The sequence below is a fragment of the Geotrypetes seraphini genome, chromosome 1 (genome assembly GCF_902459505.1).
Source record: "Geotrypetes seraphini chromosome 1, aGeoSer1.1, whole genome shotgun sequence".
Taxonomy (NCBI): domain Eukaryota; kingdom Metazoa; phylum Chordata; class Amphibia; order Gymnophiona; family Dermophiidae; genus Geotrypetes; species Geotrypetes seraphini.
The window spans coordinates 34842242-34866626 of NC_047084.1; the positions used below are offsets into that span (position 1 = coordinate 34842242).

A 24385-nucleotide genomic window follows, 5' to 3' on the forward strand; every position below is an offset into this window, starting at 1 on the left:
TGATGGCAGATAAAGACCCGAATGGTCCATCTAGTCTGCCCAACCTGATTCAATCTAAAAATTTGTTGGTTATTTTTGGTTTTTTCTTCTTCTCCTTAGCTATTTCCGGGCAAGAATCCAAAGCTCTGCCCGGTACTGTTCTTAGGCTAACTAGAAGTTGCGTCAGAGGAGAAGCTTCCGCCCACACACACGCGACTGCAGACACAGGCAGGTTTTATCGGCTTCAGTTAGTTTCTTTTCTAAAGCGCCCCAAAGGTAAGGGGGAGGGAGGGAGATAGATTTGGCCGGAAGAAGGGAAGTGACCGCACGCCTTCCCTCCCTTAAGTTTCTTTACTAACGCGTCGCAAAGGTAAGAAGGAGGGAGGGAAATTCTCGGGCCACTGAAGGGCGGTGAGGTGGCAAAAGGGAAGGGTGAATGCTACAGGGGACGGAGCAGTGAAGGGGACAACAGGGATGGGGCGGTGAAGGGGACGGTGGTCCGGTGACAGGGCAGTGACGGGGACAGATTTTTTCCCCGGGGTCATTCTCTAGTTCCAACTACTGAAGTCTCCATCAAAGCTCACTCCTGTCCATCTACACCCTCCCAGCCATTGAAGCCTTCCCTCTTCCTCCAACACCACTTCCTGGACCCATACCAAGGAAGTGACACCAGAGGAAGTGCCAATGCTGGGGCGGCAGCAGCTTGGGAGTTGCTGACCACGCGAGGAACATTACAGAGGTATGGGAGAAGGAAAGCACATATACAGCAGGAGGAGGTGGGAAAGGAGCATGTTTAGAAGAGGGCAGAGGAGGGGCGCCTCTCACCCTCGCCACGCTACTGTTAAGGACCAGAACCTTCCAAAAACTAAAACTAAGGAACTTGAACCTCAACATTCAGAGAAATTTCTTCATACTCCCAAAGAAGAGAGACTGGTGGAGGGGAAAAGAGGATGCGACCAGAAGATGGGGAGAGGAGAAGAAAGAAGACACTGCTGGAAAAAGAAAATGAGAAAAGGGGAAGGGAAGGGATTTGGGATTTTGCTCACACCTTTTTCAGCTGTAGCTCAAGGTGAGTTACATTCAGGTGCAGTAGGTATTTTTCTATTCCTGGAGGGCTTACAATCTAATATAAACTTGAGATAATGGAGGGTTACTAATTTATTTTGAGTGAAATAGTATGGTGGCCATTTGTCAGTCTATATATGAACATAATAGCCTTACTGGATTAGACCAATGATCCATCTAACCCAGTAGCCCGTCCTCACGGTCACAAGCACCTGGCAAAACCCCAAAAAGCAGCAACATTCCATGCTACCAACCCTAGTAGCCTGTCCTCACAGTGGCCAATCCAAATCACTAGTACCTGGCAAAAACTCAAATATTCATGCTTACTATCCAGGGCAAGCAGTGGAAATCTAGACGGTTTCCATATAAAACATACATTTATTTATTCATGACATTTTTTGCCCACTTTCATCTATTACCTGTACAAACAGAAACCTTTCCTTACATAAAAGCGGAAACAAATAGCTGTATTTTCAATAGTTGTTTTTTTTTTTAATTTCAAATCTGTCAGCACATAGTCTTAATTGCCCCATCAACGTGTTCCACATTTTAACACCACACAAAAAGCAGCTGCTCTAGTTTCAGCATATTGCACTTGTAACAGGGCATTTTCTGAATGCAGTTAAGTAGGTTGTCTTAGATCACAAGGCGCCACAGTGGATTTTGAACTGGGCTTCCTTGGTTCCCTGCCCACTGCTCTAACATTAGGCCACTGCTCTATTCCTGCTTAACAGTGGATTTTTTTTAATGTAGTAGATATCCCAAAAAAGCTATTAAACAGACGTAAGGGACACTGTTCTTGAAACCATGCCCCTTCCCCATATACATAGCTGCTGCAAGCCTGCCTGGACACACTATGCCATGTGTCTCTCTACTTTATCCTTCAGTTACAACCAAGTCTGAATGGATAAGGAAGACATACAGCATTGTGTCACCCTATAAGTATGTATATATTGGCCTGCTTAGGATCTGCATCTGTTATATGTCACAATAGATTAAGTAATTCTGAAAGGATTAAACCAATTTCCAATAAATATCAGATTAAAGCAATGTCAGCAGATACTACTACTATTAATTATTTCTATAGCACTACCAGACGTACACAGCACTGTTCAAAGTCACAAAGAAAACAGTCCCTGCTTGAAAGAGCTTACAATCTAAACAGACAAGATAGACAAATAGGATATTATGGATACAGTTAAAGGGAACAGTTAATCTGCTGGCTGGGTTGGTAGGCAGTGGGGAGTAGGGTTATGGATTGAAGGCTATATCAAAAAGGTGGGTTTTCAGTCTGCTTTTAAACAAGGGAAGAGGCATGGTGGACAAACTTCCTATTTGTATCTAGTGACTTTACAATTATCTCCAAGAGTGAAATCACACACCAATACGATACGCTTCATGCAAAAAGATCCAACGTGGCTGCATTTTTGCTGAAATGCAGCCACATTGGGTCTTTCTACATGAGATGTTTTATCAGTAAAACAGACTTCTACCAAACTGGTGTATGACTTTACAACAAGAATATATATATAATTAGATATTAATCTGAGGACTGAAACTACCTGCCTATAACTTAACTCTGTGTAATATTTAAGAATAGATACTTAGAGCATTTTAAAAAAGAACTAGAATTTTATTTTTACAGAATCAAATTTATTTACAAGATTAAACAGGCAATGTGGTAATTTTATAGTTATAATTTAAGGATCTTTAAACAAGGGAAATGTGCCATAAGTATTCTTTCTTCTTATTGTTGCTTCTGGTTAGAAGGGTGAAGGAGGTCTCTGTTTGCAGCTAGAGGAGATAGTTCTTCAGTTGCAGGTTGGTTGGGAGTGGAATATGGAGATTTAAATATAGAGGAGATTATAGCAAGATGTGCTGCAGATGTCCAGCAGCGATCCAAAGAGGAGGAGCTTAGGTGAATCTCCCCTTTTTAATGGACCATAGGAATTTGAAGTCAGGTCCAATCACAAGTCAGGAATTCAGTTCAAACTGAATTAAGTTCTGGGCGATGTCATGTGATTTGCTTGGATTGCCTTGCTTGCATTTTAATAGGGTCATTGTCTGGGGAGTTTCAACTAGATGGCATCCCTTTTGTTTCAACTCAGCTTTGAATGGCTTAGGCAATTAACACTTTTGCTCCAGACCCTGTGTCTTTTGTTCCACTCCAGCCTCTGTTTGCTGTTCATAGCCTGAAGAATAGAGTTTTGTTACAGCTCTGTTTGACACTGATACCAAACCTAGCTATCTTTTGCATTCACTAAAAGGAGTACTTAACATCTTTGTTTCAGGATTTCAGACAGATGGCTAGAGTTTTTCAGAGGTCAGGTTAGGAAATACATTTTATTCTTAGCTATAATTCCCTTAGATTCAGATACCCCATAAAATTAATCATATAATGCTACAACTTTACTCTTTGGACCTATTTTCCTTTTTCCTGCTCACTTTCAGCAGCATCTGCCTATCACTGTTTTACTTACATATTATCTCCTCCTCATTGTGATAACTTTTCTGATATGTTTATGTATAAGTTAGATGACACAAGTCCCCTCTTTTTGTACCTTTTTGCTTCTGTCTATCCTCTCTTTCCAGAAATGTGGGCTGTTAACAGGAACACACTAAATTATTCTACAAAGACCATCTGTGTGTTCTATCTGATGAAGAAAAAGAGTCTGGCAGACAAAGATGTAGATTCAAAAATCTCTCTTTGAAGTAGATCAAGACCGAGCGTGTTCTGTATGGAGAGTACACTTTATTTAATTCTGTTTATCAGAATGCCTCTACAAGCTGCTCAAAGCAATTTACATGCACATTAAGGAGCAATACCAAATCATAAAACTCATTATCCATTAATTGGTAATAGAGATCTTTATACTGCACAACAACAAAACTTCCATTATAAAATATATCCACATTTTCACCTCTCTACACATCCAAAAGTATGCATTAATTCACTCTTCAGTATTACAGGCTTTCCCCAAGGACCTAGATGCTTCTTATACAGCATCTTCTGCAACAGTTGATGAAAAAGCTGCAATTATTCATACTTTAATTGAGTTCTGCTACAACAGTCCAGACCAGTGGACTATGCCCCCCTGTACCAGAAGATGGGAGGCAGAGAAACCTGAAACTTCTGCCAAAACTTCATCTTTATAAGAAATGGTGCAGCTTAGAATATTTCAGCATGTAAACACCAAACACAAAATTGTGTCTGTTATGAATCAAGTTTCAAGTTTATTTATAACTTACTATCCCATCGGGAATAAGTACGCCCATGCTAATGCAACCTGAACCACCAAAATATTTATCGGACTAAGAAAAAAGTAAGAACAAAGGGAGGAGTAACAGCAGCAGCAATTCTTATGTTCTAATGTTCTAATAGTTAGTACAGTGGTCTGAGAACCAGGAGGACTGGGTTGGATTTCCACTGCAGCTTCTTGTGGCTCTGGGCAAGTCACTTAACCCTCCATTGACCCAGGGACAAATTAAGTACACTACTTGTATATAATACTAAAACCACTTTCATTGTAACATAGTAACATAGTAGATGACGGCAGATAAAGACCCGAATGGTCCATCCAGTCTGCCCAACCTGATTCAATTTAAATTTTTTTAAATTTTCTTCTTAGCTATTGCTGGGCAAGAATCCAAAGCTCCACCCGGTACTGTGTTTGGTTCCAACTGCTGAAATCTCCATCAAAACCTACTCCAGCCCATCAACACCCTCCCAGCCATTGAAACCCTCCCCAGCCCCAAACGGCCATATATAGACACAGACCGTGCAAGTCTGCCCAGTACTGGCCTTAGTTCAATATTTAATATTATTTTCTGAGTCTAGATCCTCTGTGTTCATCCCATGCTTCTTTGAACTCAGTCACCGTTTTCCTCTCCACCACCTCTCTCAGGAGCACATTCCAGGCATCCATCACCCTCTCCATAAAGTAGAATTTCCTAACATTGCTGTTGAATCTACCACCCCTCAACCTCAAATTATGTCCTCTGGTTTTACCATTTTCCTTTCTCTGGAAAAGATTTTGTTCTACGTTAATACCCTTCAAGTATCTGAACGTCTGTATCATATCTCCCCTGTCCCTTCTTTCCTCTAGGGCAGGGGTGTCAAAGTCCCTCCTTGAGGGCCACAATCCAGTCGGGGTTTCAGGATTTCCCCAATGAATATGCATAAGATCTATTAGCATACAATGAAAGCAGTGCATGCAAATAGATCTCATGCATATTCATTGAGGAAATCCTGAAAACCCGACTGGATTGCAGCCCTCGAGGAGGGACTTGACACCCCTGCTCTAGGGTATACATATTCAGGGCTTTCAGTCTCTCGTCATATGTCTTCTGGCACAAGCCTCTTATCATTTTCGTCACCCTCCTCTGGACCGCTTCAAGTTTTCTTACGTCCTTCACCAGATACGGTCTCCAAAACTGAACACAATACTCCAAGTGGGGCTTCACCAATGACCTATACAGGGGCATCAACACCTTATTCCTTCTACTGGCTACGCCTCTCTTTATAAAGCCCATCATCCTTCTGGCAGCAGCCACCGCCTTGTCACACTGTTTTGTCGCCTTTAGATCTTCGGACACTATCACCCCAAGGTCCCTCTCCCCGTCCGTGCATATCAGCTTCTCATTTCCCAGCATATACGGTTCCTTCTGATATTAATCCCCAAATACATTACTCTGCATTTCTTTGCATTGAATTTTAGTTGCCAGGCATTAGACCATTCCTCTAACTTTTGCAGATCCTTTTTCATATTTTCCACTCCCTCTTTGGTGTCTACTCTGTTACAAATCTTGGTATCATCTGCAAAAAGGCACACTTTTCCTTCTAACCCTTCACAAACATATTGAACAGGATCGGCCCCAGCACTGAACCCTGAGGGACTCCATTACTCACCTTTCCTTCCTCTGAGTGACTTCCATTAACCACCACACTCTGGCATCTGTCCGACAGCCAGTTTCTAACCCAGTTCACCACTTTGGGTCCTAACTTCATCCCTTCAAGTTTGTTCAACAGCCTCCTATGAGGAACCGTATCAAAGGCTTTGCTGAAATCTAAGTAAATTACATCTAGCATATGTCCTCGATCCAGCTCTCCAGTTACCCAATCAAAAAATTCAATCAGGTTCGTTTGGCACAATTTACCTTTTGTAAAGCCATGTTGTCTTGGATCCTGTAACCCATTAGATTCAAGGAAGTACACTATCCTTTCTTTCAGCAACACTTCCATTATTTTTCCAACAACCGAAGTGAGGCTCACCGGCCTATAGTTTTCTGCTTCATCCCTGTGACCACTTTTGTGAATAGGGACCACATCCACTCTCCTCCAATCCCTGGGAACCACTCCCGTCTTCAGAGATTTTTTGAACAAGTCTTTCATAGGACCCGCCAGAACCTCTCTGAGCTCCCTCAGTATCCTGGGATGGATCCCGTCTGGTCCCATTGCTTTGTCCACCTTCAGTTTTTCAAGTTGCTCATAAACAATCTCCTACGTGAATAGCGCAGAATCTACTCCATTATCTCGTGTAACTTTGCCAAACAATCTCTGTCCTTATGCAGGATTTTCTTCTGTGAACACAGAACAGAAGTATTTGTTTAGCACATTTGCTTATTCCTCATCACTCTCCACATATTGGTTCCCAGCATCTTTTAGTTTAGCAATTCCATTTTTCATCTTCCTCCTTTCACGAATATATCTGAAAAAAATTTGTCTCCCTTTTTTACATTTTTAGTCATTTTTACATTTTTAGTCATTTTTTACATTTTTGTTCTTCCGCCTTTGCTTTCACCAGACGTCTCTCTCTCTTTGGCTTCTTTCAGTTTTACCCTGTAGTCCTTTCTGCACTCCTCTTCTTGGGTTTTATTATATTTCACGAACTCCAACTCTTTTGCCTTTATTTTCTCCGTCACTAGTTTGGAGAATCATATTGGCTTCTTTTTTCTCATGTTTTTATTTATTTTCTTCACATAAAGGTCCGTAGCCATTTTTATCGCTCCTTTCAGCTTAGACCACTGTCTTTCCACTTCTCTTATGTCCTCCCATCCTAACAGCTCTTTCTTCAGGTACTCTCCCATTTCATTAAAGTCTGTACATTTGAAATCTAGGACTTTAAGTATCGTGCGGCCGCTCTCCACTTTAGCCATTATATCAAACCAAACCGTTTGATGATCGCTACTTCCCAGGTGAGTACCCACTCGAACATTAGAGATACTCTCTCCATTTGTAAGGACCATATCCAATATCGCTTTTTCCCTCGTGGATTCTGTCACCATTTGTCTTAGCAGAGCCTCTTGAAAGGCATCCACAATTTCCCTACTTCTTTCCGATTCCACAGATGGAACATTCCAGTCCGCAACTGGCAGGTTGAAATCTCCCAACAGCAGCACCTCCTCTTTCCTTCCAAGCTTTTGGATATCCACAATCAGATCCTTATCAATTTGTTGTGATTAAGTCGGAGGTCTGTAGACTACACCCATGTAGATAGAAGTTCCATCTTCTCTTTTCAGAGCAATCCATATCACTTCTTGCTCTCCCCAGGTCCCTTGCATTTCAGTTGCATGGATATCGATCTTTACATAGAGAGCTACTCCTCCACCTTTTTGACCATCCCTGACCTTCCTAAAAAGATTATATCTTGGGATTCACTGAACCACGTCTCTGTGATAGCGACAATATCCAGAGCTGCCTCTAACATCAGGACCTGCAGATCATGAACTTTGTTGCTTAGACTGAGCATTTGTGGCCTTCGCTATTTTTCAGCGGTAATTTCCTTTTTCGTATAGATTTTTGTTTCGTTTCACTTTCCATTGCAATGCTAAGAAATGAGTTGCATCCTATACTTATGAACCTTTCATATGCTCGCTGGATCTGATAGGCTGTCCTATGGTTACAGAAGACTTTGTTGTGAGTGGAACATGCTCAGAGCAAATGTATGGCATGTGCGAGTCCCTCTGGGAGCCAGACATGGAGCCCGATGACCTATTTGAAACCATTTCCCAGTCAATGCTGAATGCAGTTGATAGAGATGCCATGTCTGGCATGGGTGTAATTGTACATGTCATTGAAAAGGACAAAATTACAACCAAGCTACTGAAAGCCCGCATGGATTGATTCTCTTATTGCTTGCAGCAAGTTCTGTATTATTTTCTAAATAAAATTGTGAAAGCCTTCAGCACCATGCTGGTTATTGTGGTAGATATTTTGTATCTCGTTTAGTAGTAGTACCTACTGCTCAACATGGTTTGCAATTAAAAAAATAAAATAAAATTGTTTTTTCTTTACAATAAAAAAAAAAAAAGAAATGAGTTGCTGAATTGTTTATGATGCAATCTTTACTACCATCACATCTTTTCTTTTGCCGGGCTGGTCTCTATAACTGTCCTTCATACATACACCACCCCCACCTTCATGTTTAAATGCCTAGAAACATATTGTCTAAATTTCTCCGCAAAGCTTCTTTTTCATGCTGTAGGAATATGTAGCCCATCAGTGCAATATAGCTTCTTGTCCTTCCATGTATTTCCCCATCCTCCTATGTACCTAAAGCCTTCTTGACACCAGGCTTTGAGCCATCTATTAAAGTCCTCTGTGTTTTTTACTCTTTGCTCTACCTTTCCATATGCAGGCAGTATTTCAGAAAAAGCTAACGTCTTTACAAAAGGTTTCAAGCTCTCACCAAGCTCCCGAAAAGCTTTCTGTGCTGCAAGTGTGGAGTTATTGGCCAGGTCATTTGTTCCCAGATGGATAACAACATAAGTGTTAAAATCCTTAGTTTCTTCCTTCATTGCCTGGAACTCCTGGTAGCTGAGGATCCTGGAAGACATTTCACTATTTTGGTCTCCTCGCCTTATGTTCCAAGGTTAATGCCTCTGATGATGGAATCCCCCAACAGTAATAGTTTTCTGTTTTTGGCTTTTTTATTTGTGCTTAGGGTGCGCTTGTTCTCTTGAGTTACCTTCATTGGTTCCAGTCCCACCTCCCTTCTGTCTTCTTGAGTATCGCAGTACATTAGTGGAGCGAAGGAATTCTGTAGAGGTAATATTTATGAAGGTGGATGTTTCTGTGTTGTATGTCACAGTCTTCCTGAGCCTACTGTGACCCATTTATTCCTGGGCTGTTTTATTCTTTGAGGTAGAGGTGGTAAGTTGGTATGATTTTGTGGAGTGATGGAAGCTGCTTTAATTGTATTCAATTCCTGTTTAAGTTTGCAGAGCTCCTCCTTAATACTAGCAAGTTGAAAACAGATGGGGCAAGCCTTAAGCCTCCAAATAGTGTGTCTTGGAATTAAAGCACCACAGTGATTGCATAGAATAAAGGTCATCTTGATTGGTTGTGAAGTAACTTGATTTGAGTAGTCCTGATTATTTGGGTCTCTATATATGAGCAGTGATCCCTGGGGTGGGTGGGACTATAAGCCTTACCCTTATTCATATGAAGAGGAAATAAGATTTAACAGAGGACAGAGAAGGGTTTATTTTTTTGTTTTTTTAAGTAAGAAACAGGGAGGAAGAGATGAGAAATTAAGCAGATATAATGCTGAAAAACAGTGAAAAGAACAGAATATGAAATTCTGAGTAACTTAGCTTTTAGAAGTTCACAGGGCAGTCTTGTTCACAGCACTGTCTCAAAGATAATGCAATTGCAATTAACCTTAGTAGTAAATCAGAGCCCCTCCCTTCTACACCTAATCAGCAGACACAATGGCTAAAAACTAGTAGGTCAGAAATGCAGGCTCTATACCAGTTCAGTGGCTACCCTAAAACACAAGATTTATAATAGGATTTTCCCTACTTTTGTCACCCTGTGCCACAGGCACCAGGATTTAATTAGAGTTAATATAAGTCTTACCCTTATTCCTATGAAGAGGAAATAAGATTTAACAGAGGACAGAGAAAGGTTTATTTTTTGATTTTTTGTTGGGGTTTTAAAGTAAGAAACAGAGAGGAAGAGAAGAGAAATTAAGCAGATATAATGCTGAAAAACAGTGAAAAGAGCAGAATATTAAATTCTGAGTAAATTATGGCTCCTTTTATCAAGCCGCGCTAGCGGTTTAACGCGTGTTAAACCGCCGGCCGCACTAGCCGCTACTGTCTCCCTTGAGCAGGCGGTTGTTTTTTGACCCGCGCGGAAGTTAGTGTGTGATGAAACATTGCGCGCGTTAACCCCGCTAGCGCGGCTTGATAAAAAGGAGCCCTTAGCTTTTAGAAGTTCACAGGGCAGTCTTGTTCACAGCACTGTCTCAAAGATAATAAAAGAAAGGCAATATTATGGGGCAAAAACATTAGGAAATGCTTAAATATATAATAAAATGAAGAAAAAGTCTCTCTTACCATCATAAAGTCAAAAGATGGCAGCACTCAACATGTCTCTGCAGTAACCAGAAGCATAAGCGGCCAACCACAGATGCAGACTCTTTTAAACTGATTAACAGAGGTCAAAGGGCATAGCTCCAAAAACTAAACTAAAACCATCTAAAGAACTAATCAAAAACCTTAAATGATAGAAGAGATAGATTAAAATGCCTAGAGGTGCTAAAAAGTACAAAAAAAAAATCCCTCAAAAATGACTTGAAAATATCATGAAAAATCACAACAAAAAAACAGGCTCAAAACCATAAAATCATATCATCTGCTAGAGCAGGGATCTCAAAGTCCCTCCTTGAGGGCTTCAATCCAGTTGGGTTTTCAGGCTTTCCCCAATGAATATGCATTGAAAGCAGTGCATGCACATAGATCTCATGCATATTCATTGGGGAAATCCTGAAAACCCAACTGGATTGCGGCCCTCAAGGAGGGACTTTGAGACCCCTGTGCTAGAGTATGCTCTGGGGAGTCAGAATATCTAACGGCCTCTTTTACAAAGCTGCGCTGTGCTAACAGCCCCGAAGCCCATAGAGATTTAAAGGGCTTCAGGGCTGTTGCCACTTTGTAAAAGAGGTCATAAATTTTAGCTCAAAAATAGCCCACAGCCCTTGAAAAAAAATGTGTTTATAATTGTGATTAAAAACGTAACCACCTCAAAACAGTTGCAATGGCTTAAAAAAAATAATAAGCTATTTAAAAACAACAATTAAACTAAAATAGCTTAAAATGCTTTAAGAAGCTAAGAAGTATAAAAAAATGACCTGGGGGAACCCAAAAACAACATGAAAAATCATGATAAAACATAGGCACAAATACAAATAAAAACCATGTCCACTGATAGGACATCTAATTTTTAACTCAAAAACAGCCCAGGAACAATTAAAAAAAAAAAAAGATACATTCAAAATCATAATAAAAATATGATATCATCTAATTTGCATATGATAAGACCTCAAACAGTTCCAATAGTCCAAAATAAACCATATAAAAACTGCAATTGTTGCAAAAGAGATGAATGAATAACTTACCCCCCTCCCCCCTTTTACTAAACCTCGATAGCGGTTATTAGCGCAGGGAGGCCTTGGGAAGATAATGTTCTAAACTGAAAAATAAACCTCTGTTCAATCTTCAGTAGAAGGTTATCTATGGAACCACCTCTCCAAAAGAGTTAAGAGTAGCAAATCACTTGGACAGGAAGATCTATTAGAACATTGTAACCTCTCATTAAAATCGTCCACAGTACCTGAAGATTGGAAGGTGGCCAAAATAACACCGATTTTTGAAAAGGTTTCCAAAGGTAACCCAAGAAACTGCAGACCAGTAAGCCTGGCATCACTGCTCAGCAAAACAGTAAAAACTATTCCAAAGGACATAATTACTGAACATATATGCAAATATGTTTTCATAGGACAGAGTCAACATGGATTCAGCCAAGAGAAATCCTGCTTCACCAATTTGCTACAAGTTTTGAAGGCATGAACAAACATGTGGAAAAAGGTAAACCCTCTGATGTAGTGTATTTATATTTTCAGAAAGCTTTTAACAAAATCTTGAGAAAAATAAATAGCTATGGGATAGGAGGCAACGTCCTGTCATCCTGTTGTGGATTGGAAACTGGTTAAAAGAAAGAGTGTAGGGTTAAATGGTCATTTCTTGAACAGAAACTCAATGGCCTAGGCTTTGGAATCGTAGAGTGAGATGTACAGCCTCAGCTTCAATGAGACAAACTTTATACTATTTAATGTATAGAGCAGGGGTGTACAACCTGTGGCCCGAGGGCCGCATGCGGCCCCGTGAAGTATTTTGTGCGGCCCCGGTCAAGGGTGATACAGTGTTTTCTTCTGCTGCCCCCAGATGTTTACCGTCTTGCCGGCTCCCTCCTCTGTCTTGCTGCAGCGATTGCGTGGCCCCAAAAACAGTTTTTTCAGCCAATGCAGCCCAGGGAAGCCAAAAGGTTGGACACTCCTGGTATAGAGTATTTTGGACTCCAGTGAGATTACAAAAAATAGATTTGACACGTTCCAATAAGTGTTGGCATTGCCAGTTAGAAATTGGAACGTTGGATCATCTTTTATTTCACTGTCCTTTAATATTTGGATTCTGGAAGTCCATATGGAGTAAAATTATTTCTATTCTTGAAGTTCCCATTCCGTTATCATATGGAATTATATTGTTTCCTTCTTTCTCCGTGCTAACCATCCATCTTTCTTCTCTGCCCTCCCCTTCCCCGGAGGTCTGGCATCTTTCCTTTTTTTGTCTCCATCCCTGAAGCTGCAGCAATGGACCCCACCATCCCTAGATCCATTCTCTCCTTTTCTCAACTACCCTTTCATCCAGAATCTCTCCCTCCTTCCCCACCACCCCAGAGTCCACCATCTCTCCCTTTCTCTTCCCAACTCCTCTCCTATCCAGTATCTGTATCCCCCCCTCCACACCAAGGCTCTGCAGGCTGCTTTGAAGGTGAGACCAGGAAGCCAGGAGAGAGATGGTGGACAATGAGATGGAGGGAACAGGGTATTTTCTCGCGGGACAAATTTAATTACCCTGCGGGCTTGATTTAACACCCGTGCAATAGGTATATTGATGTTGTACTGCTCACTAAAATGTTTACAATGCTGTGGTGAGAGGAAATAGTGAACCTGATGTGTGCGCTGCCTAGATTCTTATGTAGTATGCAAAACAATGCTGTTGCTTCCTGGTGCTAAAGCCCTGCCCTGCCAGCAGAAGTGCTACTTTGGTGTCTTCTCAATACTCATGGTTGGTGGCACTGGTATGTATTTTTCAAGGACCATCATGCACCCCCCCCTCCCAAACATGCTTGACTTTCACGCATGCACAAAAACTGACCATACAAAGTGTGTGTGGTAGAGGGAGAGAATTATGGCGACAGCCTATGGAAAGTGATGCCAACTGCTAGCTTTGGGGAGCCTCAGGAGAACCTCTTCAGCTGTTGAGGTCATTGGGGGAGGGAGGGTAGGAGGGTATAGAGATCAGGGAAGAAGCCAAAGCTCAATTTTGTGTCCATCTACTGTGGGTTTAAGGCCCCTCAAAAATAAAGGTCTGGCTTAAGCCACTTTAAATACTTTAAAAAAAAAAAAAAGAAGAAGGGGCAGACTAAGAAATTATTTCCTATTGAAACAGCTAGAAACACAGGTCTAAAAACAATAGATTACTGGGAAAAACCAAAAAAAATCCCCAAAACAAAGCAAAACATGGCAAAACACCGCTAGACCAGAAACCCAAAAAGAAACCCAGACCACCCACAAAGATCATCCTTAATCCCCGCTGCCACTTCTCCGCCTATCCCGAGCCAGCTCAGTCCTCCCTCCACCAATCACTCGAGGTTCAATTGTAAGCAACAGATCAGCGAGTCACCCTCTGGAGGATTCTTCCTGTCGCTTCGCCCCGCCTCCCTCTCCCTCCCTATTGGCCAGCCGCGGCAGAGGGGGAAGTTTGCCGAGTCTTTTTACAGTAATAATAGAATGCTGAGGTTGCTGCGGGTAGTTCTGGGTGCAAAATGAAGAAGTGACTGAGGAAGTGCAGTAGCAGAGGAAGGGAGCCAGGCTGCAAGAAGGAAGGAGTAGCGCTCTAACAGGGCCAGGGAAAGGAGTTTCTGTGCTGCCCAGTTTGGGGGGAATCCATTACTGGTCTCCTGAGGGGATCCCAGGTTCTGATTCTCCAGAGCTACTTCCTGGCTCCTCCCTGTCCTATTATACTAAGGCGAATCTGTGCCCGCAATGCAGCGTTCCACCTGTGTGTGACTTCAACTCGGATCAGAGGCTAAGGTAAAACCGGAGATCCACTATCAGCTCCAGGCCCTCCCCCCTCGGCCTCCTGATTCGGTGACCAACCCTCCTCCTGCCTTCAGGTATTCTAAAGCAGGAGCGGCAGTGGACTGCCAGCAAAAGGCAGTGCTGCCGCTTCTGAAGGCAGGAAGATAATTGGTCACCGAATCGGGAGGCCGATTTTTTCTAAAAATGAATCGATTCAAATCGATTCACTCAAAGTGAATCGGTGAATCGAGTCGAATCGCCAATCGGGCAGCACTATTGGAAACTGGTTAAAAAAGAGAGAGTGTAGGGTTAAATGCTCATTTCTCTGAACTGAGGAAGTTGAATACCATGTGAGTACCAGGACTGGTACTTTTAATATACGTATTTATAAATGATCTGACAATTGGAATGATAAGCAAGGTGATCAAATTTGCGGATAACATAAAACTATTCAAAGTTGTTAAATCACATGTGGGCTTTGAGAAATCGCAAAAGGATCTTGGGAGGATGAAAGACTGGGCTTCCAAATAGAAAACTAATCCCCTCCTTTACTAACATGTGGCGAAGGTTTCAGCAGTAGTAACTGCTCCGATGCTCAAAGAATTCCTATTAGTGTCGGAGCAGTTACCGTCGCTAAAACCCATGCTACGCGTTAGTAAAGGAGGGGGTAAATTTAATATGGAAAAGGCAAAAGAATATACATTTGAATAATAACCTAAATTATAGTTCTATAATGCTAGGTTCCACATTAGGAGTCACTGGAAAAAAAGGGTGTAGATGTCATCATGGACAACAAATTGAAATCTTCTGCTCAGTGTGTGGCAAGAGCCAAAAAGCAAACTGAATGTGAATGGTGCATATTGTGCAGAATTTGAGCTGGCTAGAGGTACCCGTCAGGGGTGTGCTTTGTCTCCCCTTCTATTTGCGTTAGCCATGGAACCTTTTGCGCAAAGAGTGAGAGAGTCCCCCCATATTTTGGGTATTCCTAGTGGAGGGCGGGAACAGAAGATACTCCTTTTTGCAGACGATATTCTGCTCACGCTTCGGAATCCGGAGGAGTCTTTACAGGGGGTAGTGACAGCTTTGGCTGATTATGGGCGGGTATCTGGGCTTAGAGTTAATATATTTAAGTCTGAAATCCTTAATCTTACGGTTGGAGGGCAGGACTGTTTAGCTTTACAACAGCGTTTTTCCTTTTGTTGGGCGCTCCCATACTTTAAAGTATTTGGGAATATTCCTAACGGCAGACCTCACCTCTTTATATGATGCTAACTATCCCAGCTTAATGCAACAGTTGAGGGACGACTTGGATTGATGGGAGCGGATTCATATTTCCTGGTTGGGAAGGGTGAATGCGATTAAAATGATGGTATTGCCTCGATTCCTCTATCTTTTTACTGCTTTGCCGATTCTCCTTCCTCTGGCTTTTTTTGAGCATTTGCATCGTCTTATCTTTTCGTATATATGGAGACGTAGACCTCCGCGGGTCAGTCGTAAAATGTTGTTTCAATCACGGGCTAGAGGGGGGATGGTGGTCCCCAATTTCTATTATTATTATATTGCAGCGCAGGTGCGTTATTTGTTGGCATGGCAGCAGGACTCACATAAAACTTGGGTGCAAATGGATGACTGGCTGCTGGGTGATATCTCCCTTAGACATGTCCCGTGGTATGACTTGGGTCGGATTCGCACTATTGCTAAAAGGGCTACACCGGTGTTGGGGGTGGTTTTGCGATTGTGGGTGTTATTAAGGGAGAAACTGTTTTCAGAAAGGGTATATTTTCTTCAGACCCCCACTGAGGGCGGCTGAGGTTTTATCCCCGGTCAAATTGATGCTTGATTTCAGGTCTGGGAGGCAGGGGGTTTAGTAACGTTGGGACAGTTTGTGGAGGAGAGTGCATTGGTTTCGACTTCACGTATGCAGGAGGAGTTTGGTTTGCAGGGGGCGGATCTATTACAATATAATCAGGTGGTGGATTTTCTTAAACGGAAGACTCTGCCAAATCTTCTTTTAGATAATGCTGCATGAGATATGGTGTGGAAGGCTTCTAGTGGGAGGGGGTGCATTTCTAGACTTTATGAACTAATTCTTGAGCATGATACACCCCCGGTGCATTATTTTGCTTATTGGGAGAGATTGCTAGGTCGCACCTTTGAGAATGCTCAGTGGAAAATGCTCTCTTCTTAAGCCCTCTATAGCGAGCAATATGGTGGAAAATGGGTATAAGCTTTTATATTGTTGGTATTACACCCCTGACAGACTTCATAGGATTAATCCTAATCTCTCTGATGAGTGTTGGAGAGGGTGCAGGGAGTTAGGCTCATTTGAGCATATATGGTGGACTTGTCCAAGGGTGGGTCCTTATTGGGATTTGGTGTTTTCTTGTTTATCGGATATCTGTGGGGTGCTTATTGTTAAAGATTTGGGTTGTGCTCTGTTGAATATGCCTCTCCCAAGAGTTCCATCCAAGTTCTCTCATATTATTGATTAAGGAGATGAAATAAAAGACTCTCATATTTATTTATTTATTTATTTATTCATTCATTCGTTCACTTGGATTTTTAGCCTATCCTCCTAAAAGAGCACAGAACAGGCAACAAATCAGAAAAAATAGTTAATGTCTTATTAAAGAAATGACAATTTTGCATGAGGTAAAACTCTTTATAGTTCATAAACCTTTCCTTTTAGCTAAGTCTTAATAATAATATTGTAATTTATAGCTAAAGAGACATATGATCAAGAAACTTTTATTTTAATTTTGTGATTACCAAGGGCCTCAAAATAGTACCCGGCGGGCCGCGAGTTTGAGACCACTGGTCTAGACTGTAAGCTTTCAAACAGGGATTGTCTTTTTTGTGACTCTGTACAGCACTGCGTACATCTGGTAGCGCTATAGAAATAATTAATAACAGTAGTAGTTCAGTGCCTTTGACCTAACCACTCCTCCCCCACTGTGGCATTGGCACCTAACCCCTGCCCCCCCATCTGGCATGAGCATCCCCTACCGGCTCTACCATTTATAGCAGTGAGAGCATGTTGCTTTACTCTCACCTCTGTGCTCTCCCCTCCCTTAACTCGGCCACTGGTACTATCCCAGGTTTAAACGTGCTATGGCAGGGGTGTCCAATGTCGGTCCTCGAGGGCCGCAATCCAGTCAGGTTTTCAGGATTTCCCCAATGAATATGCATTGAAAGCAGTGCATGCAAATAGATCTCATGCATATTCATTGGGGAAATCCTGAAAACCCGACTGGATTGCGGCCCTCGAGGACCGACATTGGACACCCCTGTGCTATGGTGTGAAGCAGTTGACTGTGCAGAGAAGACTGCATAGCAGTGAAAGAAAAACATTGTCTTGCTACTGTGTAGTCTAGGCCAATGAGGCAGGCTTTTGGGGCTCTGTGCCGCACCTAGTTCATGCCTTGAGCCAGTCCTGGCTTTTCCCCCTCCTCCAGCAAGAAGGAGTTGAACAGCTGCACACTGGGCTGCATGGTCCTCCTCCTCCTTTGTCATCTTAGGCCTGATTATTCATCTGAACCAGGATGGCAGAGGAGGAGGACATAGCCCAATCTGCAGCTGTTCACCACCTCCTCCTCTTTCTACAGAATTAGCAAAGAGAAGGTAGGAGGGGTGAGGGTTGCTGGAGCAGACCAAGGTGACACGGAGGGCGTGCCATGGGGGTTGGAGGGCAGAGCGACCTGAGAGTATGTCACTGGGGGGGGGAGAGGGTAAAAACCTATCCAAGAGACCAGCTGCCTCTAGGACTACATTTTAGTGGGCATTGTTTGCAGTTTAGAAAACTTTTAAAATATTTTTTGCTTCAACACAACTGAATTTATTTAGGTTCAATCATAGTAATATGTGTTTCCCCTGTCTAACTCTGTAATTCCTGGACAAGTTGGTCTGGTTCTTTGCTTTTGTAATCCATCCTTGAACTATATAGGTAAAAGTGAAATAGAAGAAAGAACTTGTATAAGAAAACAGAAGGATGGAGAATGAGAGATGGGAGGTATAGGAGGGGGATGAGAATGGAAAGGTGAGATACATGTCTGGAAAAGCAGAAGGAAATAGGGTATTTATTGTATGGAGAGGTGTCCTTGGGGAGACAAAATTTAATGTCTTGCTGTGAGTGAGAGTGAGAACAGTTGACAAAAGAGAGGTTACTGTGGAGGCAGGAGTCTGAAGAGGGAAAAACAAGGGAGATTTCAGTCCTGGGGGAGGCTTCAAGTCTTTATGATTGGGGAATTTTGTATGCACACAAAAACTACAAATGAACTATGCAGAAAGCAGCTGCATTTTCAAAATGTTTTCACAGAATTCCCCCAGCAGTATGAATGAGCTAATCCTTTTACTCCTACTCTAACTAAGGCCCCTGGCATTACATTCAGCCCTCTTCCCCTTTCTGCATCTGCACTGAAAATCTAATACATTCATTAGCAGGGATTTAGATTAAATGTGTGGAAAGGTCTACACAAAACTGTGCACAGTTACCTCAAGCAAAAAAAAAAAAACTTATTTGATTGACAGATCTGCAGAATATCTAAGCAGGACAAAGTTGCAATAGGGATCAAAAGATATAATCATTTGGTCATAAGGACACACAAATTGTAGGCAAGAGCCAAGCTAACCTGCGCACGAAGCCTAGTACGATTTATTACAGGTCTGCAGCAACTTCTACAAACTCCCTGTTTTACTGAGTGATGCAACTGCAAGAACATCTACAATTCTATGGGAAACTGGTAAAAAATTTTATCTTTTTAATCTATGTATACTAACAGCTAACAAAAGTATTAGAACACCTGCTAGAATCTTATAGAATACCAAGTCTAAATGCTCTCAACATTAGGCATGAGCACTTATACCAACCACAGAGCTCTGCCATGTGAACACTCCCTTGTAATTGCCTGCTTCGGGTTACCATATAGCTCCAGGAAAAAAAAAGGACAGATTGAGACATCCCAGTTTTACTTCCATTGCTTTCAATGGAAGTAAAACCCGGATGTCTCAATCCATCGTCCTTTTTCTGAAGCCATATGGTAACCCTATACCTGCTACATGTGACCATCCCTGGGTAAAGGTGAGTAAAGTCACCAGAAATAAAAAAAACAAAGTGAGATTTTAATTAATTCTGTTAGAGCAGACTTATCCAACCTTTTTCTATCAGAGACCATATTTTATATTTTGTAACATTCGGAAGACCAAAACACACATGCATTCACGCTCTGTGGAGAATAAGGCAAAGCCTTCAAACTGGACTAACTTATTCTATTCTAACTAGTTTTCAGAGACCAAAACCTTCCTTAAGTCAGGACAAGCATATTAGAGCAACACTATACTGCTGAAGTTCTGTGAAATCCTCCAACAGGATCCCTGCTTCTCTGCCATGACTGGTTTAACGGGGTTGAGCCATGCTGCAATGAAAGTCGAGGTTAGTCTTGCAATATCTACTACTACTTATCATATGCAGCGCTGTACATCAAAACAAAGAAAGACAGTCCCTGCTCAAAGTCTCACAAGACTTGATACCACAGGAACAGCCGCAACTTCTGGTGCTGCAGCAGGGAAGCAGGGTTTTATTTATTTATTCAATTTTATATACCGTTCTCCCAGGGGAGCTCAGAACGGTTTACATGCATTTATTCAGGTATTCAAGTAGTTTTCCCTGTCTGTCCTGGTGGGCTCACAATCTATCTAATGTACCTGGGGCAATGGGGGGGGGGGGGAATTAAGTGACTTGCCCAGGGCCACAAGGAGCAGCGTGGGTTTGAACCCACAACCACAGAGTGCCAAGGCTGTAGTTTTAACCACTGCGCCACACTATCCCCCTTCAAAGAACTTCAAGGAGTTTATATGGGCCAAGAAAACGGGGTTGGTGGGCCAAGTTTTGGCACACAGGCCATGGGCTGGACAAGCCTGTGTTAAAGCAAACAATTTGTAATACAACAGTCCAAACTCCATCGTTTTAAGTGGAATAAATGAATAAAACAGTTACAGAAATTCAAACATGTAACTTTTATAGACTACTTATGGATCCTGAACAAGAAAATTGCCCAATCTAAACATTTTGTATCTGCTACTTTGATCAACTTTTAATTGTCACATATAAGTTATGCACATAATAGCACTTAGGCAGAAATTTGACTTATATATGTGTAGGGATGCGTGTAACTATCTTTCCAAACATTTACTTGCCAAATCGACACACAAATTTAGCACCAATGTTTAGACTTTCACGTTTTAAATTCCTAAAAGAGCAGATTGCATTCACTGCTAGCGAGATACTTGATTTTTCTGACAAAGTTCACCCTGGGGTGAATCAGTTGTTGCGAAAGGTTTGCTTTCCATACCCAAGATTTGTCCCTATTGATGATCCCTGTACGCACATTTCTGCCCTAAATCCACCCCACTGGTCATGAAATCAAGTGCTCACCGGCCCTGCGCAGAGCAGCCCAACACTGACAGGATCTCCACCTTAAAAAATGACTCCGCCAAGAACGGAAAACAATGTCTTTAGTTCCAGACGATACATTCCAGAAATCCCCGACAGGGTGGGGGACCACACTGTGCTCGAGATGCCGTGGAAAGTGGGTGTCCGTGCACTCACCTGGGCCACGCAGCACCGAAGAGACATTTTCCGTCCGGAGTCGGGACAATGGAGGAATCCGCCGCTCTTCGAAAACAATCGGGCCGGGTTTGCACTAGTTTCCCGGAGTGCTCGCTCCAAATCCCGCCTTCAGCGGCGATCCTCCTCCTCCACTACACGCTCCAAGCAGCAGCGTTAGGCGGGGACAGGGGAAGAGGAGGGAGGGGGGGGAGAAATGAGGTAGAAAACACTTGCGATGTCGGAGGGGGGGGGAGGGGGGGGAAGGGATTAGGGAAGCGCTTGCAACTTGGGGATCTCCTGCGCCTCTCCGCAGCCTTGGCTATCTAAGGGAGACACAGCCCAGCTGGGCACTGTCACTTCCGCCCCGCTTTACCTGGGACTGGGAGCTGGGGAAAAGAGGAAAGGCAGTGCACGCTGTGCAGGAGCTCGCAGTTGGCAGATCCCACCCGAGGCCATGTGTTGCTCTGAATGATCTACCCCCACCTTCTGGGCACTGCTATCTTCACACGTCCTTCTGAGCTGAGGAACGGGGGTGCCAGTGCCCCAGCGCTGCTCAACAGACGGATTAAAGTTGGCCCAGCAATAAAAGGGAAGGGAATTTATATCTAGGTCACACCTAGCAGGTTTTGCCCTGTCCCAGTGACGGGACCAAGTGCACCGATTTAGAAGATCGCTTTGTTGCTGTTTAGTAGTTTGTTCCTGAATATGCTGAACCTTTCCATATGCTTGCTGTAGGAGAAAACAGAGCTGGCAGTTTCTAATCTAAAACAAGCAAGGTTACTATGCAGACACCAGAGCAATGACATTCTGCATAGTTGGTGTTAAGATGTGGTGAATCAGTTGCAACAATTCAAGAAACAGCTAAAAACCCAATTGTTTGTCACCGCATTCTTATGACTTAACAGTTGGGGGGGGGGTTGTTTTTTGTTGTTTTGTTTTAGAAAACATAGTTTGCCCCTGTTGATTTTAAGCATTGGTAGAGTAGTAGGGGGGCAGTCTACCCTGGGCACAGCCCCCCTCATGGCACCTGCACATGCCCCTTGCCTTCCCCGCATGAGGTTGCTGCCTGCGTCAGCATTGATGCTCTCTCTGAGGTCACATCTGGGACCCAAACCTAGGAAGCAATGTCAAAGGGCAGCTGACACCGACATGGGCATGCTGCTCACACCAGAGAAGTTAAAAAGATACAGGACAAGGGAAGGGGGCACCACCATCAGGCCCCACTCACCCTTACTATGCCACTGATTTTAAAATTTCAGTTTGTCATTATTATATTTGTTTTAACTTATGCAAACCATTTAGATAAGCAGTATAGAAAATTTTTAATTAAATAATGTTTAGACCAGGGGTGTCCAACCTGCGGCCCGAGGGCCACATGTGGCCCTGTGAAGTATTTTGTGCTGCCCCAGTCGAGGGCGATGCAGTGTTTTCCTCTGCTGCCCCCAGGTGTTTACCATCTTGCTGGCTCCCTCCTCTATCTTGCTGCCGCATTTGTGCGGCCCCAGAAACATTTTTTTCAGTCAATGGGGCCCAGGGAAGTCAAAAGGTTAGACACGCCTGGTTTAGACAGTGAAATGGCCAGTTAGCAGAGGAGACTGCAGCATGTCAAGTTACCCAGTTCCAGGCTGGAGATTTGTGCAACCTCTTGCTAAAAGGTGCATGCCTGCGCAGGTTAGAGGAACATTGCTACTCTACCATGTCCCTTTCATTTTGCAATGCACTCTGTACATACTACACAAATACAGAAAGAGACAAGCTAAACCACAGACACTGTGCCAGATTTCTTAAAGCATGTACATCAGGATCCATCACTGTTAAAAAGTAGAAAAACAAGCAGGGGAGGTGGCAAGCACAGGCTTCCATGCCACGCACCCTCCTCTCCACCCCCATACCTTCCATGCCCTCCTCTCCCCACTCCTTTGGCACCACACTTGTGCCTTCCCTTCCCATCCCCGTATCTCTTAAAATCTTTGCCAGCGCGAGCAGCTTCTCCAGCCTGCTGCTCGCACTGACTTTCCCTCTGAGGTCACATCCTGGTCCCACGACCTGGAAGTGATTTCAAAGGGAGCCAGGCCAGCATGAGCAGCAGGCTATAGATGCTGCTGTAGACATGTCCATTGTCTACATTTCTGACTGCTAATAAACACCTCAAGTAGACCCACCCACCCAATCAATCAATATAATGCTGCAAATTGATATTGGGAGTTATAGTTTGCTTCTTACATAGGCCTTTCTCTTGTTGCTTTTGGAAATTTTACCTGTGCTTTTCTTTAAGAACTTCCACTTTTTTGTGTACTACATTATATAATCTGTTTGGAATATTGTTTTCTTTATATATACCCTGATAATTCTGTACAAGTTGTTAAAAAAAAGTAAATCTAATAAAATTAAAAGTTTTCTAGATGGTCAACAGTAGCATTGCAACACAGCAAAACACAGGTTCATAGTCTCTGTTGTGTTACTGACTCACAATTGTGGTGCAAAGAGGCTATGCTGCTGGCGATTGTGCTGTTGCCAACAAAGGCTGCAGCAGCAGTGGGTTGTCAGTGGTTATGGGAAAGAGGCAACCCAGTAACAGCAACATTGATGGTAAAGACTGCAGGGGACATGGTGATGAGTGATTATGGTGTTGGTAGCAAAGGCCACTGAGGCAGCAGTGAGGGCAGTGGCCACATAAAGTGGCAATTAGGAGTGACCACATTAGTACTGATGGCAACGATCACAGTGAAAAGTGACAGGCTAAATAATATCCATTAGTACTACGGACAATGCTGGGCAGTGGCGTTGGGGGGGGGGGACAGATCACCCCAGCACCATCTTGGTGGGGGCACCGGCAACTTTCCTCCCTTCCCCACCCCCCTACCTATTTAAAATCTTTGCCAGCAAGATGACATTGAAGTCAAGGAGGGGGTTGACAGTCAGGGAGAAGTAATAGGCTTTTAATTTACTTTTGAATTTTGTGAAGGATGCTTCCATTCTGATACAAAGGGGAAGGGAGTTCCAGAGGGTTGTGGCCAAAACCAAAAAAAAAAAAAAAGGAGTTCCTGTGAATGTCAAGAAATACTTGGCAAAAGGAAGGAACTGTTAAGGAGTTGCTGCCGAGAGAAGTGAAGGTTTCTTGCTGGAGAATAGCAGACCAAAAAGTTAGCCAGAAGGAAGGGAGACCTTAAGACTTAATCTGAAAAGAAAGGATGTTGTATTTATAGAGAATCATATATGATATTAGAAGATGCTCTAATTTAAGAAAGAGATAATGTGATCAAATTTGGAACAACCACATAGAAGTCCAACTGAAGTTTTTTGAGCTAATTCAAGTCTCTGAATCTAATAAGGCTGGGAGGCCAATAAGAAACGAATTGCAGTAGTCAAGTTTTGAAAATAGAGTATGTAGGAGGATACAAATAGTCTAGAAGAAGAGATCAAATAGAACAAACGCAACTGAGAGTAAGGAAACAAGAAGAAACTACCTTGGAAATATGAGATTGGAGAGCGAGAGAGTAATCCAGGGAAGTGGAATAAGGGAGGATGGTGTCCTTAATAGTAAAATTAGGAAGATTAGTACAAGGAGACCCAGAAGGAAAAAAATCAT

General features: G+C 42.8%; 1 protein-coding gene across 1 annotated transcript in view; it reads right to left on the minus strand.

Annotated features, from left to right (window-relative positions):
- Positions 1-21337, minus strand: part of SERINC5 (serine incorporator 5) — a 182137-nt gene extending 160800 nt beyond the window's left edge. The window contains exon 1 of the mRNA XM_033929725.1: positions 20797-21337. Within this exon, the coding sequence (XP_033785616.1) occupies positions 20797-20823 (27 nt within the window). The 5' untranslated portion in view covers positions 20824-21337. The remainder of the gene's footprint in view (positions 1-20796) is intronic.
- Positions 21338-24385: the final 3048 nt, after the last annotated feature.